The sequence below is a fragment of the Parambassis ranga genome, chromosome 13 (genome assembly GCF_900634625.1).
Source record: "Parambassis ranga chromosome 13, fParRan2.1, whole genome shotgun sequence".
Classification (NCBI taxonomy): domain Eukaryota; kingdom Metazoa; phylum Chordata; class Actinopteri; family Ambassidae; genus Parambassis; species Parambassis ranga.
The window spans coordinates 19,623,985-19,642,191 of record NC_041033.1 but is presented as its reverse complement, the minus strand read 5'-3'; the positions used below and the strand labels follow the sequence as shown (position 1 = coordinate 19,642,191).

At 40.3% G+C, this 18,207-nt stretch overlaps 1 protein-coding gene across 3 annotated transcripts in view; it reads right to left on the bottom strand.

The window, feature by feature from the left end:
* The window catches only part of tenm4 (teneurin transmembrane protein 4), a 106,950-nt gene that overhangs the window by 79,340 nt on the left and 9,403 nt on the right, over positions 1-18,207 (bottom strand). Inside the window, exon 3 of one of the 3 annotated variants that reach the window (XM_028418879.1) lies at positions 15,664-15,677. The exons of 1 other annotated variant lie outside the window; for it this stretch is intronic. In XM_028418879.1, the coding sequence (XP_028274680.1) occupies positions 15,664-15,677 (14 nt within the window). Of the gene's footprint in view, positions 1-6,701; positions 6,930-15,663; positions 15,678-18,207 lie in introns of all 3 variants that reach the window. One more of the 3 variants, XM_028418877.1, reaches the window with a different exon arrangement.

Here is an 18,207-nt window from a genome sequence, read left to right as displayed (position 1 = left end):
TTTATAATAGTCTGCTGCTGTATTAGTTATTTCCCCCTGATTTTAATTTATATTTTTAATTTTGGTCAAACATAGTGAGCTTTTACTCAATATGTTCTATTATCTCTTATCTTATTACAATTTTATTATTTTATTTATTTTATTATTTTAATTAATTTACATTAACAAAAAAATACCAAATATTTTAGAATAAACGGCCAAATTTTGTGCTGCTAATTTATAGTTTTATATGTAGAAATCAAAGCAATAATAAAACAATAGGAATAGCACAGTGAAAAAAAATGATTAAAAGCTAAACTTTTGAAATATTTGACCCTTTCCATCAATTTAAGGAGGAGTACTTATATGGAAAACCTTTATGAGAAATTATTACTTATATAATCTTATTAACTTTTACTGAAAATTACATTTCAGGAAATCAAATATAGTGGCTTTATAAGTGGTAATCATAGAGCAGCCTACACTAAAGTAAATAAAATAAGTTCCTACATGTAATAAAACCCTCTGCTGCTTAATTGTCTGTGCTGAAGTGTCGCTAACCTTCCGATTTCACTTGCTGACTTATTTGCATAAAAACCATTACCAGTGCAACACACAGTAGAACATGTTCTACATACAAAGACCAAGATAAGCATTTTATCGTGATTTAAATTCACCACCCAACAGTATGTATGCAGCACGCCCTTGTCTGCCCAATAACCCTTCGACAGCCAGGTAAGTAGTCGCTGTTATTTTTGTGGAGATAAACACAAGAAAGAACACATGAGACAAAGCAGCGGGCAACACGACCCCCGACAGATGTGGTGATTCAGCAACAATTATTCACTACTATCCAAAGAAAGGAAAAAATAAAATAAATGGTTTTCTACTGACCTGCTTTGCACAACAAAATTGGCAAGAAAAGGAGATTCATTTGTTATCAGAGAGACAGAGACGCTGGGACTGTGCTACAAAGGCCAAACTTTCACGTGACATTCAAAAGAGAAGCCTAAAGATATCCATTCAGTCTGGGAATGTGGGGATTTCATTTTTCTTCCTAACAGATGTATGCACTGGCTTAGGCCTCCTGATGCTTTCCTAGACAAGTAATTAAGGCAAATGCACTTCATTAGCTAGGACCTCATCCCCCACCCTGAGAAATAGCAGGGGTTTCTGTCTGATGGTAACATGCTATGATTGCAGGAAGACAACTGTTCAATATGTGAGAAACGGAAATTTAAGTTAATATAAAGTGTTTTCAAGAAGATTACAATTTTTGGTTAAGAACCCAGGAATTTGAAGAGTTAACATATTTCTGAGCATGTTTATTTTCAGAGTCATGTGATGGTGAATTACTACGAAAAACAAATGTTGTCTTCTATTATTAAAAGAACTAATTTAGGGGATTGCTTGGTGTTGGTAAATGTAAAATATGTACTCAGTCAGTGCTTTACATGTCTAAAATATTTATTATACTACGCAGACTGCAGTCTGGACTGTTGGAGAAACTGCAGCTGATACAAATTAACAAATCACATAGAATAAATAATTCAAAACATCAGGAAATTATGACATTAAATTCTATTACCTTTGGGAACTACATCCTTCCCTTACTGGTAAATATGAGCCATACTCAGCTAGGTATTTGTCTCTGTACTGTTGTTTTAGAAGCAAACTAAACTATTTCAACTGGAACAAACGACCTTTCTTGTGTCAGTGAATTCATTCTTGGCAACGCAAGCAGTCATAGAAACAGTTAAATAAACTGCAATGTAGCAGTTGAACAGCCTTTACATGTCCTGGATGCACATTGTATTTTGGGCAGCTATTGCATGGATGTTGATGTGTTCAATAGCAGCAGTCAATATATGTTAATGTCAAACAGACCACAGAAAGCTGTGTGCTGCTCCAATGTTACAATACTTCCTCTAAACCTCAGGAACTGCAAACCCCAGAAAGGGTCCTCCACCAGTCCCTACACTATAACTAAAAAAAAAACCTTAACTTAAATGTAGTCTATTATAAAGCCTTTAAATACATTAGAAAAAAAACCACAGTGACATAGCTGTTGTCACGTTTGGCTGCGTGTGCACTCTGAGCTCTCCACTTAATTTGCCACCCTTTGCAGAGTCCAGGGAGAGGTTCTATTTCTGAACAAGGACAGTGGATAAAACCCACAGCACTGATGGTCACACCTGATGAAATAAAGTGATATGACATGCCCCAAACACCCGATCAACGCAGTGAGGTGTGAGCCATTCGATACAGAATTAATCAAAAGCTGTCCAGCGCCTAGATAAATCATTAAATCTTGCTTACTGCTACATCCCCTATGGCTAATCACAGAAGCAAAATTTCCAGCTGAGTACCATTTGTCTATAAAAATACAAATAGAATTTGTCATGAAGGCAGTGAAGCTGCACTGGCTCTCTCCGGGCTCTCTGTAGCTTGTTCTCCCAACTGGCCCTGCTGTTTCTTCCACCATTAGAAAAGGGGGGAAGAGAGGGGGGAAGGAGGCATGTAGGAATTAAAGCTGTCTTTGCTCGGACCCATTGAGAGGTAACAGGTACCACAAACAACAAATAGTGGGTATAACACACAGCTCTCTACTGCTTCTCTCTGTGGGGAAAAGGAGGAACGTAGCTTCACCTTCATTATGACTGGAGGAAAAGAAAATAACATCCCTGTCACTAGCTTCCACTGAGAACAGCAAATGAGGTATGGAAGAGGAGAAGAGCTAGTGTCATATATGCATATAGTAAAAAAATGTAGTACAAGACCAATCAAAAGTAAACTACACACCATCAGTTGATAAGGTTTACCACCATTTGCAACCTCATCTATTAGGACCTGCCCTGGCCTGTGTTTCTCTCTCTCTCTCTCTCTTTCTGAGATCTAATGGATTTTCTGTCATTCTCTGAGCTGCCTTAGCAAGAACAAGACAAGTGGTTATGTATGCTCTGTTCTGTATGTCACTTTGCCGCATATCCATCAAGAGGGTTGAAGATTTTGTTAGAGGGCACAGATGGTCTGCAATTATCATGCAATGAAAGTGATGCATCTCAATTTCTGTCACTGAAAAGAAGATATGTAGGTATGCAAAATGCATTATCCATGGTCTCTGTGCAGAGATGAAGTGCCAGCTGAATGGAAGTGGACAAATTGTCTGTTCATTGATAACTCCAACATCAAGATATATTAAGACCAAAACTAGGATTTTGTATACTCGGAGAAACAGGGGCAGACCATGCCACAGTGCCATGTGCTGCTCATTAAATTATTATTTAGCCTCAGATAGTTCCATTCCTCATGGTGTCCAGGGCTAAATTACTTTCTGGTGTGACCTCTTTTAGCCACATTTCCCCGTCCTTGCAGACACTGGGGGGGATGATTAAGCAGTTCAAATGAAGACTTATTTGAATTCACACACACACCCTGCGTTCCCAAGATTTCTGCCTGGCTCAGCATTCCTGCTTGGTCAGCTGTGAGGTGGCCGGAGCGCTGGCCCTTTCACCAGGGGAGCCCGGCCGCACTGAAAGCCAACACCGGCCGACCCCATGCTGTTTTGCATTAAGAGATGCTAATACTGGGAGGTCGTGGTGTCTCAGATCTCGTGGCTCAGCGTGGCAGCGGGGCTCTCACTGGCAGTCTCCCCAGGAAGAAGCCCCTCGGAGAAAGCCCAGGGCCACAGTGAAACACATGCCTCACAAAGGGGACTGTAGGCTTCAGTGAACAGCCTCATCAGCCTCAGAGAAACCATAGCTCAGTGTTCCTCCCGAATGAAAACAGGAACCCCTGCTCCACACATACACACTGCAGCCTGGGAGGTTACTAATGTGAATATGTTGCTGAGGGCGTTTACTTGTTTTAAAATCCAGCGGAACATTTGAAGCCCTGCTCGTGGGCTCAAAGATGACCTTGAGCAAATGTAATTTGAAGCGATAAAAACACCTGTTTTCCTTTAGAACAGATGCACTGTGAGCCAATTATTTTAGGCATACATATTTTGTTTGGTTGTTTACTGACAATAAAAAAGGTAAATTTTCCCTTCACCGTGTCAACTCGGGTTTTTAAATATTTCTTCACTAACTGACCTGCATGTCAAAAAGATCTGATTAGATATTCCAGTCATTTTTGCCACGGTGGCTTTTAAATTACCTTTTTGCTCATGTAATTCCCGCTCAATACCTGAGATGCATACCTAATTCCCATTTACATCTGGCAACACAAAGCCTTGTTTCATCCAGAATTCAAACCTCTGCTTTAAACAGAAAACCTGCTCATTTATTTTCTTCTTCTCTGCATGTTTGCATGGTTAGAAACTGGTGAGCTTTGGTTTTATTTATGTTGGCTTTAAGTTTGTTTTTTTTGCACAACACTTCTGCACTGCATGCCAAATCTACCCGACACTATGTTTGGCCCGTTCTAGCTTCGTCACCTTGTAAGGATTAGATTTATGTAGCTGAAGGTAACACTGTCACAAGTTTTAATGAAGTCATTTTATTCAGGTGAAAACCAGTCTGGGTCGAGATATTTAGAAACATTTACTATTTGTCACTGGAAAGGGAGTAAACATTTTAAACTAATGTCATCCACATATCAGTAAGCTAATTCAGCATGTGCATTAATTTTAGGTATGATACAGAAAATGCAAAGACACAGAGCCCTTAACTCACCAGGGCCTGTTTCTGGTGTTTGTCTGCAGTGGGAAAGGTTAAAACTGGCTTCGAATCCCAGGTCAAATGACTCCAGTATAGTCACGGTTGCTCTCATTGGCAGGGATGCAAACACTGCATCCTGGTGGAAAGTCCTATGTCCCTACAGCTCTTTTGTCACAGATACATTTTCCAACAATTTCATGCTCATGCTGCACAAACTTGATAATGACAAATGAATCAATTAACCTTTTTTAAGGGGGTTATACACCTTAAAAGGTGCATACACACATGTTTTTAAGTTGAGAGAAAAGACTTTCTATAATTGGCTTAAAGGATACAATTATTTAGTTAAAAAATATGTGAACGATCTCAAAAGTCACGCCGTTTGGCTCATTTTGCTAACAGCAGCAAGGTTAAAGATCCTCAGAATGGACAAGCATGTACTAGTAGATATGAAGCAGGGACAAGGTCTTACACCCATTAGCAAGAGCCACACAGAAACCTGCTGTACTTTGCGTGTTACAATGAGTCTCACAAAGCCCGAGGACGACTGAGCTAGCAACTAGAGCTGGGAAAATTCCCCTCTCAACCCTCTCCTTTCCCCTCACTGTCGGCCCGAGGCCGACCTAAACGATGTACCTATGCAAATCAGTGTCATTGTTATGAGACCAATCTGCCGCGGTAAAGGCCATTCCCCCCCACAACCGCGTCCCCTTAAGCACAGTCCTGTCACAGCTGGGGTGACCAGCATGTTGCTGCTGTGGATGAAGTGGTGTGGGGGGGATTTGCAGCAGGATTAATAACTCATTCTCTGGGCTTTCTGAGCAGGCGTGCTGAAGCACTTTGGAGTTTGATGTAATTCATCCCTTTGGGTAGTTAACTTGTATGCTTGATCAATTATTTAGATCATTTTTATCTTGTTTTTGGGTTTGCTGCAGTTTCAAATAGCTGCAGTAGTTTTAAGGCATTCGTATACATCATTCAGCATAAAACATATGCGTCACGAATCACTGAGTTTGAGTGACAAGTTCTTACACTTGTATGTAGATGAATCAAATGTGATATTTAATGACTATAATAACAAATTCTTTCCAGGAGTTACCTTGAGGAAATAATCTCATGTCAATGCATTTTTCATATTGTATGCCATACATTGACTGTTTGTGGTGTTATAAGCTGAGCACATTGAATTAGAGAGCAATAAGGCCTTCAGTGCCAGTAACAAACACACAAGTCTATGAAACTACAACAAACAAATATCCAATTTCACCCCATACACCAGCCAAACTATTACACAGCACTAATGCAAAATAAAAGCTCCTTATTAATTAAATAATTGCTACTTAATGCTGTACGTGTTTTACAGTCACAGAACCGTTGTCAACTGTCAACAGCATGTTAGCAGTTTGAGCACAAATGTCACTCTGTCAGCCTGAATGAGTGTAAAGTCAACAGCGGGAGAAGCTGCCTTTCATGAGGAATAAATAGTTGGCATTTATTAATGAGGAGGCACAGAGGGAATCTTCAAAACTAATCTAACTCAAGAATCAGTTAACAGTTTAACTTAATATGAGAATATAGAACGGATATCCACAGTTTTTAATGAATGTGTTCTCATAGTGTGAGCAGGAACCTGGTGAAATAACTACCTTTATTTCCTATCCAAGGTGTGGAGCTTCCATGCAGGGTGTGAAATTTCTATACAGGAAATGCAGAGGGATACTCCCCCACCACCATCACACACACACACACTGAAAATGAGGAGAAATATCTGTGACAAATATCTCTATCTGCTAAACCAAAATCGTCCATCTCTTTGAGTGAGGCTCTGAACTTTGCAGACCTTGCTTCAGAGAGTTCTGTGCATTTCCTGAGGCTACATATCGACTCAAAGTTTCTGTAATCTCTCATGGTGCTCAGAAAAATGAAAAAAAAAAATAAAAAATAAAAAAAATGGGACATATTCTTGCCCATAGCCATCTGCATGACCTATAACACAACATACTCAGGAGCAGGGGGAAGGCTAACCTCCAGAAAGCAACAGTAGTTTGAAAACCAACTCACCATCAGCAGCTGCAGTGGCACGAGCATACAGGTTCCCTGAGCCAGTTTTAACTAAGAATGAATTGGGGCCAAACTCATCCTCAGAGTCAGAGTCCTGGACTGGCTGAGCCACACAGTTACCTAGCAACCCTCCCTGGCTCTCATTGGCTGCAATGGAAGGGGGAGGGTATGGGAGCAGCTCAACGGGGGAGGAGGAGGAGGAGGCGGATGAACAATGCAGCGGAGGACCTGTGGACCACAAACAGAGACAACACATGGGGGGGGAATGAAACACACCCAAACACAGGCAACATCACACAGAAGCTAAACACACACACACAGATGCACACACACATGCAAGACTTAACTCTGACACTTTAAAAACAAACAGGGACACATCTGCCTTTGTCTCCACCACCTCACCCCAGCTGGGAAGAACAATACAAACAACTGAAATGACTTTGAGGTAGAATAGAAAAGGCAAACGCCTGGCACTGGTTTAGGGAAATAAAAACAACAAAACACCATTTTTGGGATGTTAAAACGCAAAACAAAGAAAAGGGAACAATTCCAGGTTACAATCGTGAAAACCAACATAAAACATCAAGTATTTATTCTGTACATACACATACTAAAAATACACACACACACACGACTCACACTACACCAGTGAATGTAAATAAGCTATGCAGCATGGAGGATATGTTACCAGATAGAGTCTTACCCCCCACCTGTGGAAATATATATAACCCCTGCCAGTCAAGAAATGAATCCAACCTGAACCAATCCTTCTTTGTGTACTGTGTCTATTTCTGGTTTCCTGTATTAGATACCACAGCGAACAGAAGGGTTATTCAACTTTATGCTTCCATAAGTATTTGAGGATTTTCTTTCATGTTTACACTTCAGAGTGCTACACTGACATTAGTTATCCAGAGACCGTAATGAGGCAAAATCTTTAAGGAGAGGTTCGCTCAGCTTTACCTGGATAGACGCTTGGATAGCTTGTTAGCATTGCAGAGTAACTAACACCAGATCCATGCAGTGTAGCCATGTTACAGTGAGCTGGCTTAGCTTGGCCAGCTAAGATGATTCATGATGTCAACAGTAACTTGGAGCTAGGTGCTCTGGTGCTTCCCAGATGGCAGCAGCTGGATCCCCCCCCCCCCACAGTGACCTTCAAAACTGGAAACCTTCCATCACCCACACAAGGTTTGTCTGTCTCTATTAACCATGAGTGTCAGGGTGCAGGATTATAGTGTGGCTCTCTGATTTTATATAAGGGACAACTCACAGTTGTGATTATTTATAGCTCCTTTATTCAAGCCACATTCTTACATATGGTACAATTTCATATTTCAAGGCTTACTAGTTCCAGTCCCATGCTGTCACTGAATATTAAATCTCCACATAAAGCTCCGATTAATGTGTGATTAACTTGTGCCGCAGCTATGCACCACACAGAAAACGGAGTGCTTAAGTAACACCACTACTGCGCACAAAGCCATCAGTTTGGTGTTCTTCCTGTCTTCCCATCATGCCTTCAGTCCTGATGCTGAAAATCCTGCTGACCTGACTGTCATTCATCAAGCGAGATGAATTTCCTCTAGCTCTGTAATGATCCCCGAAGAGTATTAAAACACGATTCAGTGACTCGCATCTAATTAGGAAACAATTAGCGATATTAACATATCAGCCACAGCCCTACACAAGCAGTTAAATGCCCACTGCCCCATCGAGTCACAGTTTGTGCTTTCTATACACTTCACACCACCCTTCATTTCTTTCTCAGCTCTCTATGCTGTTGCTGTAATGGGCACAGAGGCGCAGTGGTCCTGCTGTGGGTTAATGACCATGACACTGCTGTGCTTGAATGTACAGGAATGTATAAGCAGGAGAGCAAGGGCCGCTGAAAAGTGCATCATTACAGCTATTCCCCCAAGTCCCTCAGATACTACATTTAATGTGTTTCAAAACAACACTCTACTGCTGAGGACAGATCTCTCTGCCTGTAAGTCCAGAGGCAGGAATGATTTTCTTAACATAAAAGACAAAGATGAGCTGCACAAAAGGTGCTCAGACTCAATATTATAGCATTTTTTTCCTCCAAGAGATTCAAGTGATTCAAGAAAATCCTTCAAAAACAGTCAAAGTCATCACCTAAATGAGGTCAAGATAGTCAAGTGCCGCAGCCATTAGTCCAGCACACAAAGGTTTTACTGTTTCACTGTGTTTAATTAATGCTGCTCTGCGCAGTTCGTGTCTAAGCTGCATTAACCTAAAGCCAGGGACATGGCCTCTGCAGGCCAGAAGCCGCAGCTTGAGACAACCGCAAAAAAGTTTCTCCAGCTGCCAGAGCTGATTGCCTTACTGCATTACAGCAGCGAAGGGGGACCTTTACTCAGGAGCACTTGGACCCTGCTTTACTGCTTCAGCTTCTGACAGCTTCAGGAAGTGCCAGTTAAGTACCTGCTCTCTACGGCCTGTGTGCAAACGCAGATCACCACCCACTGCATTTAGGGTCTTCAACAACTCATTAGCAACCCAATTAAAGGAATAGACGAATAAAATGATGCTTGTGATCTGTAGGTAATCATATTTCAGCATTTAGCCGCCTCTGCCAAGAGAAATGCTCTGGAGTTCTCGAGTTACTACAAAAATCAACAAATTTATTATTGACTGTGTGCACATAATTAAATTAGATATATTTTGATAGCATTCATTTCAGAAAAGTACAACAATTAGAGGATGTAAGTCATACAACAAAACAAATGTGGCTGTGACAACACAACTCCAAAAACATGTACACTTAACTTCAAAGGCTGAGTTCAAAGAATGACATGTATTTTCATGGGGAGGAACAATAACAGTATGAGGTGCTTGTGTGACAGACAGAAGCAGAAACATGCAAATGTGGGTGGACAGCTCTGTGTCTGTGCATGCATTTTTTACAACCCCGAAGCTTACAATAAATAAGCAAGTATGTTGCACTGAAAAACTTTGAGGAGGACACAAGAACGGAGCGGGGCATGAGGCGGTGTGTGATCTTCTGGTTGTACAGTGCATGCTATAGATAAATAATCAAATGCTCCCTGCTCTCTTCCCCCGTCATTTGCCCCCAAAATAGTGAGCAATATGTAAAATATATGCTATATATTATGGAATTCTATTTCACACAGGAATATGTTGTGATGTAGGTGATGTTTATGCAAACCCCTGCAAATCCAATATCACAATGTCAGCATGAAGCCATCCTGTTCATTGATTTGCAGCCTTCCCTCCCACTGTCAGAGAGCTACACACTTTAAAGGAAGAGTTAACATAGCAGCAGAGGTTGTATTAAGTGGTTAAAGAATTTTTTTGATCAAATATCAACAAGAGTTTACACTTGGGCCATGCTGAGCAGTTTGTAAAGTGTGTATAATTAGTACTAAATGATGAGTACGTTAACATAGGTTTACATTTTTACACTATAATTTTCATCTTTTCTTTCCGTCTTATAAAAGCGAGTAAAACATATTTTTTCAATTCAATTTCTTGCTGATAGCAAACAGAACAAAGTGGAGGCAAAAGAGAATATAGAGAATCTATTTCTATTTCTAATTCTTTGAGACACACATTTCTCAAAGAACCTCCAATAGCCAGTGTTTTTTGGAAGATGGGCTAAATTAGTCAAAAGGTCACACACAGAATCTTGGCAATCTATCAGCAAAAAAAAAAAAAATCATGAATATAAATCTTTTTTTTCCCCACAATTATAATCCGAGCATGTTTTCCTTTTTCCTTTTGTCTCTACTGTATTTCTCTACACAACTGCTTGAAGCCACAAAACCACACAACATCAGAAACATCAAAAATCATTAATATAATTGTATAAAAGTTTTTATGACAGCAATTAATATTCAATTAACATATTCGTTTTGTCTAACACATCCCACAGTCGGGTGGTAAGTGTATACGGCTTTTTTTTGTATGAAAACTAATCAATTTACAATTATAGAAAAGCAGAGAAAGTCACATTTAAAAAGTTTGCAGCTGGGTTCCCTAATGACAAAAACAATGAATCAATTCATCAATCAATCAGCTAATTGCTTCGGCACTAAAACCAATAACTAATTACAACCCTGAATAAGATATGTGGACACTAATTTGCGCTTCAACCTGGTATATGAGGAGCAGAGACAGGAGGAAATGATGTATGAGATGTAAACACACACAGATTAAGCACAAGTTTGTGAAGGTGGGACAAGATGAATTGATAAAAACATCAGCATCTAAAAATGCCTTTATTTCAGGAGGCTTCTTTGGGTAGTAGAGTGAGCATTAAATCAGGCAAACAGAGAACACAATTTAGAGGAAGAGGGGGGGAAAAAAATGAAGAAGAAACGTAAACATCTTTCATCCGCAGAGCGCTGATTTTTAATTCTCCCTTTCTTCTCTCTCTCTTTTTTGTTTCTCTCTAAACCTATCTAATCTTTCCGATTCTGCCAACAGCTGATATAAATTCCGAAGCTGTACACAAGAGGCAAGGAGACATTTCCAAGGAGATAAAAGTCTTCAAAACACACAACAGGGTAAATAAGATCTATGACTGCCTTAGTTAAATGTACTGCACACGAACAGCAGCGAGAAAGGTGAAGCAGACGCGTGACTCCACAATGACAAGAATTATGTTTACTCAAGGACTACAGCTGCAGGCGCCGTCTATACAAAATGTGGTGCGCTTGCAGTTGAACGGGGAAGGAAGGGGAAAAAAAACAAACATCTTGGCGCCTGCCCTGAACCATCTACTGACGCTATGAGGCTTACAAAGCAGTGAGGACACAGAGGGATGACTCAGAGAGTCTCAGTGGGGACTGAGCGTCATCATCACACTCCTAGTCGTATTGTAAATGCAGATTGTGTTGAATCACCACCACTGAGAGCGTCAGTCTGCATGTGGGATTAATGTTCATACAAGAATTTACAAAACACAGAATACTGTTAACAAATTGACTTGGACAGCTGCACGGTAACATTTGAACAGGGGTGTGTGAAAGGTTGGCAGTCTGTCGTTGGCAGATCAGTAAAATGTTGCACAATTTGCTACTGGCATCAATTTTGTCATCCAGTGTAGGTGGAGTGGGATTCACTCCAACATGTGATGGCATGAATAAGGCTTTTGTCATATTTTTCAGCTGTTGATAAATTCAATGCTCGCTGCCACAGCGACAGTAAAAGGGCCGGACAATGGGTGATTATTCTGATCTTCCTTGTTCCTGTAAGTGTCCTTACTGTGTGTGAAAGCAGAGGTTAAAAGTGAAATGGACAGCTCGATTTTCCTGCGGGCACAGTGGTATATTCTGCCACGCGGTGGGTTTTGTTCGCTGCCTGCGCCTGTAAATCAGCCCTGCGCTGCTTTTATAGTGCTGAGATTCAGCAGATTTTTTTTTTGCATGCTTGATTGTTGGATCCTTAGATGTCTCTTCCCTTTTTTTTTTTATAAATTATATTTCTCCTCTTCTGCGTCAGCGTCATTGTAACATTCTTTCAAACATCAGGCATCTAATTATAAGGCTTCTTTTTTGAAATGAGTATTTCAGGGGTTCCACAGATTACCCTGGTTCTTTTCCCTTTTTGTGTATGACGGCCTTCCCTTTCAGTTGAATAACTCTCTTTGGAGCCATCTGAAGGTGGCAGGTATTGGTTCCCTCTGTGTGACTAATTTGAGTGGCACACATTGTGAAAGTGCAATTACGCACACCTGATCCACCGGTAGCCTTGATTAAGTACGGAACTATTGCAGAGTCAAACTTTCTGCTTTCTAGTGTACATTAAAGCTATACTGTAGTGCGGGACTTTTACATATAAAAGAATATCTGTTGCTTTCATGTGCTGATTAAACCATTCAGTTCCTGGTACATCTCTTGACACTGCAGTGCCGGTGCACCTGATTTGCCAGAGCTGAAGAGCGATGGAAAAGGAGTAAGCTACAAGATGTATGAGTGTGGCAAAGCCCTCTGGAGGAGAGTACTAAAACCTAGGAGGCTCCTTTTTCTAACACTTCCAGATAAAAAAAATAAAAGCGAGAGAAAAAGTGATCGACAGCGAGGACAAACGCTACATAACACCACATGTTATGGAAGGTCCCGCAGGCTCGTGTTCAGAAATAGTTACAAAAATGCAGAGGATTTTCCACAGTTCCTAGAAAAGGATTCATTATTTAGGCAGAATAAATGCAATAGCTACTACATCACCTACTACCTAAATATTTTACATATACCAACCTGTCCGAGAGCAGTAAAGAGACACGCAGGCCTGCTCTCGGTCACTTCTCTTCTTCCAGTGCCTTCCAACAAAGAAAAAGCCACATCAATCCTTGTTAGCGAGCTAGCTAGCAGCATCATTTGGTGAAAACTGTTGTTACATCTCTCAGAACACAAAAAACAACACTTGGATGTGAGGGGTTACACAAAAAAGGGATGCATTTGTGTGGTCCAAACATGTCTGGTCCGGAAATGTCCAAAGGAGGGACACTGTGTATGCAAATAGAGAAAAATATGAGATTTACATAGGTCATACTGTAGTAGTATTACTAAAAAGCATTCAAACTGTTCAAAGTAAAAGAGTTGGTTTTATAAATAAGCCTATTATACCAAACTAAATACAAATGATGGTCTATTAATTGAGTTTTATTTGCCTACAAGGTACTTTGGCCAACAGGGTGCCTTAATTGGATATTTAATAGCTTTTAAATTGCCTGGGCATCATCAATTCCCCTTTCAGCATTCCTTAATACCGCCTTGTTGCTTAGCTCTACAGTGACCATATTTACAGTGCTCACCTGTCAGGATCAAGTCGTATTTGAAATGCTATGCGACACAAAGACTCATGCAAAAGAAGAACAAGGAGGTCCAGACACCCTCTTAAGATTTTTTTTCCCCCTAAGTGACTGGCTGTAAAGGAGTTCTGACTCATTAAATGTGCCCTCCTGTGAACTGTATCACTCAGAGTGCTGATAATCCCAGCATTGTGTCACAGACAGACATGGACATTCAGCATCTTTGCAGCTGAGTGAAATAAAACGCTGCAGTCCTGTGTTGGTGGGCTGAATATTAGCTGACACACCAACAGACAGGTTAGGAATTAGTGACATGATTATATACAATATACTGCGAAATGAAAAATGTGTCACACACAGAGTTTTTTTTATAGTTTGTGCCTACTGGCTGAATCCCGATAGCCCTTTTTAAACATGTCTGAAACCAGACCTACATGGATTAATGCATGTAGGTCTATTAATCTATTAGTAATCTACTAGTAACCACAGTTACCCCCATGATTGGTAACATCTGTCAGCGAAGTGAAATATATGGAACAAACTCATTACAGATTATTACAATTCATCCGTTCCTGCAAATCAATAACATTTTTTTTCTTTTACTCATATAATTTATGGCTTCATATTTGTGTTATAATGCACTAGCCATGATCCATGATTGTGCTGTGTACATAGAGGTGCAGGTCTTGAAAAATGGGCCTACAGTTACTGAAAACGCGTGAGGTGCCCAAAACACTTTGGGCTCAAAAGGTCAACATATTCTGTCAGTTATCTCTGTATAAACTGCTGGAGGCTGCTTCATATTCAAATGATTTAAAATGTAACCTCTGAACTTGAAAAACGATTACAATAATATTTCCTGCATGCAAGTTAATTCACAGAGTGTAAAACAGACAATAATCTGTTGACGTAAACAGAAGAACTTGTAGTATAAAGGTTTGGTTCATAATATCTGCAAAATGAATTCAAGCTGCTCTTTACCTCCATGTTTTGGGAACACATTGAACTAATTTTCGGATATGTGCTCAGGTAATAATTAAAGCCATCAGAGTCCTTCAGGCATCGTAAACAATGGGGCGGCTCAATTCTTATTATTAGGTATGATAAATTGACATAATTGCATTTTATTGCACAGCTGCGAGCAATAACTAGCCTTTCTATGGAATTATTAGCTGACAGGTGATCTCATGTGAGAAAAAAACTCTCTAACGTCTGACATTTACAGATGTTAAGACCCAAGTCAGACAGATGTCACCTCTTTTGATATATATTTTAAAATTTAAACTTCAGTTTAACAACACCTACAGCAGTGTGAATGAACAAACACATTCCTGCTGCAGGATGGACTCTTCTCTGCTGACGATGGTGAACAAAACTGCACAATGCAAAAACACACACACACACACAGTTACGGAAGTGGGAAATAAGCCGTTATGGACCAATATTGGAAAACTGATAAATATTTCTCTGATGATGCCATTTACCTGCTAGAAATCAATATCATAATAACGGAGAGTGAACATAACGTATGATTGAAAACTAATTGTAAATACACATAAATGCTTCTTTTTTATAGTGGGGCCTGTCCATTACTGAGAAAATGGAAATTATATTTGTGTGTAATAAAAAAGTATTACCACAGAAGGCACAACTCCATTTAAGGCTGACCCACACATTTCTATAAGCACTTTAAACCTAGCATCCATTACTTACAATGACTGTGGGCTCTTAAGGAGTGAATGCTGAATGCCAAATAATAAATGAATGGCTATAATAAACTCAGAAAACAGGCCCAAAAAAAAGAATGTGCTGGCTACTATTATTACATATATTGTTGTGCTTGCAGAAAGGAAGCAGAAATTGGTGATTTAGATAGAGTCAGAATTTCCATAATGTTCACAGGGCCATAGGCCCCCGACAGATCAAACATCCTAACCTTCACTCCTCTTTAAATGACACCATCATAAGGATGCACTCACTCACTGCTAATCTATTCATCTGCATGGAGGAGGAGGAGGAGGAGGAGGGAAATATCCAGCTGAGATTAAAAAAAGAAGGCAGTAGCACAGAGGCATTAGCAGCAGCAGCAGCAGAGTAGATACAGCCAGTGGCATTCCAAAGTATCACCTAGGAAGATGAAAAGAAGGCCAGAGTAGCTAAGACTTGAGATGGCATTTCTTCTCTGGGTGATTATAAGCATAGACTCTTTTTCCCAGTCGTGGTCTGCCCACATCCCTCCCTGGCTTCTGCCACTCTCATCCACCCAGTTCACTCCATTTCTTTGTGCTGTGAGATGCTGTGACCCTGCAATCCAGCTGAAAGACGGCATCTGTTTCAACTTCTCTGTCACAAACAGAAGAAATCCTAGGGGAACTGAATAGAAATTTCTTCCTTTTCTTTTTTTTTTTTGGAGACACATTACTACAGTGACACAGAAAGCTTCAAATCCAGGAGCGGCAGCATTTTTTAAAAAGGTATTTTCACACAAAAAGCTATATTTCACTTGATATTATAACGCCACAGGTGCCCATTTATGCACCAGTTCTCAACAAAGCCGGAGGGAGGACTTTCATCCAGGAGACTGAGGTTCAGTTTAATTTCCACTCACTGTTTACATTTGCTTTGTCTGACTGTTTCAGATTGCATTCAGTCAGTCTGGTTGGGTTTAGGCACAAACAATTAATGATGTCAAAATGGATGATAACTTGCTACCGTTGAGACCCTGACCATGTGTCAGTTGCTGATGCTCTAGAGAAAAGTTTAGGGTTTCTTTTACAAAAATAAAATTACTAATTGATATATTTCCTAGACTCTTCAGCCTGCAAGACCCAAGCCCAAATTTTTTACTTCACTAGATTCTTGAATCAATGTTAGTTCAGAGGCAGTCTGACACTGCTAAATCCCTCCATACAGCCCCATTAAAGCATCCCTGGGGTTTTCTTTGTTCTGGGATGAAAAGTAAAGGTTCCAATCTCCTCACCTCTCACCGTTAACAACATCCTGCAGGCATGCGAGGGCTGTTTTTTTTTTTTTTTTTAAAGAATCTCCAGGTTTACACCAGAAGTCATAGCTGAAATGGTGACAGAATATCTTCTCTAACTGCTGAGAAAAAGTGGCGTAAAAATAGGCTTATGAATTCATCCACACCCATTCGGCAGAGAGTCCTCTGCAGAGGATTCCAGACTTCAAAGATGTGCACATGGTAATCTGCTTTAAATGGATGTTTCTGGGCCTCTATCATAGCTTGATCATCAACTGAGCCGACTTAAACCATAGCAGAAGAAACAATGCTAATAGTGGATAATTATCAGCTTTTACTCCGTCTGCACTGGCTGCTCCATTCCCTCTCCCATCACACACAGAAGCTGGTGAATAAACACAATGGCATGAATAAATAATGACCCCACAATCCTCTTAAGGTCCCCGAATAGTGAGGGGGGAAAAAAAAAAGACAAAAGTTTACTTTTGGTGTTTGAGAGCAAGCGGAGCCTGAAATTGTAAGCGACTCATTAGGGCTACATGTGGCTTGCCTGGGGCCTTGCTGAACAAAGATGGCACCATCCCCATCCTGTCATTCCTCAGCGCATTCTAGGCCTGGCCTAATAAAATTCTAAAGCATACCCTTAAGAAAAAGCTACATTACCAATAAAAGACAGTAAAGAGCTTAAGCACAGCCTCAAAACCGTCACATCCTCCGAAGTTACTTGTGGAATTAAAATTTTATGAGGCCGTAAGGGATTCTGAGAGGGACACCTGACTTGTGCAGATGTTGCATATAACCACTGCAGTAATGCATGTAGTATATGCGTTCACGCTTAAAGAGCACACCTCTGTCAAAAACGTGAGTCGCTCCTCTCATCATGCTCTCCTGATAGCTTCTATAAAAGCCCACTGTTTTTCACTTCAGACACTTTGTCAGTGTTGAAGAATTGATTTGTGTGTGCCTCCAGCTCCCACTGAGTGCATGACAGTTCAAAAGGCTATCTAAAATACATGCTGTCAGGAGGCTTGTGTTTCCAAGTGCTTATATAACGCATGCCATATAAGACACAACGAGTCAACAACAATAAGCCAATAAGGTTTCTTTATAATGTAACAAGAAATGATGGCTGTGTTGACTGAATCGCTTGAACATAAACAGCTAATCCTGATCTCGTGTGAGCATTTTTTCTCCGTTTTCTGAAATGAATCCCGCTCATGGTAGCAGCAAGAAAGAACGCAGCAAGAAAAGATGATGCATGAAGGCAGAAAACCACCTTTTCTTGAGCGTAATTGTTGAGACTCTGGTCAGAACGAGGAAAGCCAATTTCTATTCCAAATTTCTACTGAGGCGATGAAAAGAAATTAAGTTGCCTGGGGTAGATGCAGTGCTAGCAACAGCAGAAGGGCAATGACATGAGCGCCGTGATTATCCTTTAATACTCTATGAAAGTGGTCGTAAATCAGGCCGAGAACTTCCAATTTGTTTCACATGCAAATTTCAACACTGGTAACTGCAACAAGCTGTTTTGTGTTTACAAGAAACCAATAAACATTAAACAGCATTACATCTACGTGGAAGAACATGTGGCTGCGTACTTCAGTCACTTTCATTTGTCACATTGTAATATTTGGCTTCTTTGTGCATGTAAATGTTACAGTGTGGATGTCCTGAGCTGAACTGCAGGATGAAGAGTGGGGCCAGTCAATTGTTAATGGATCAATATT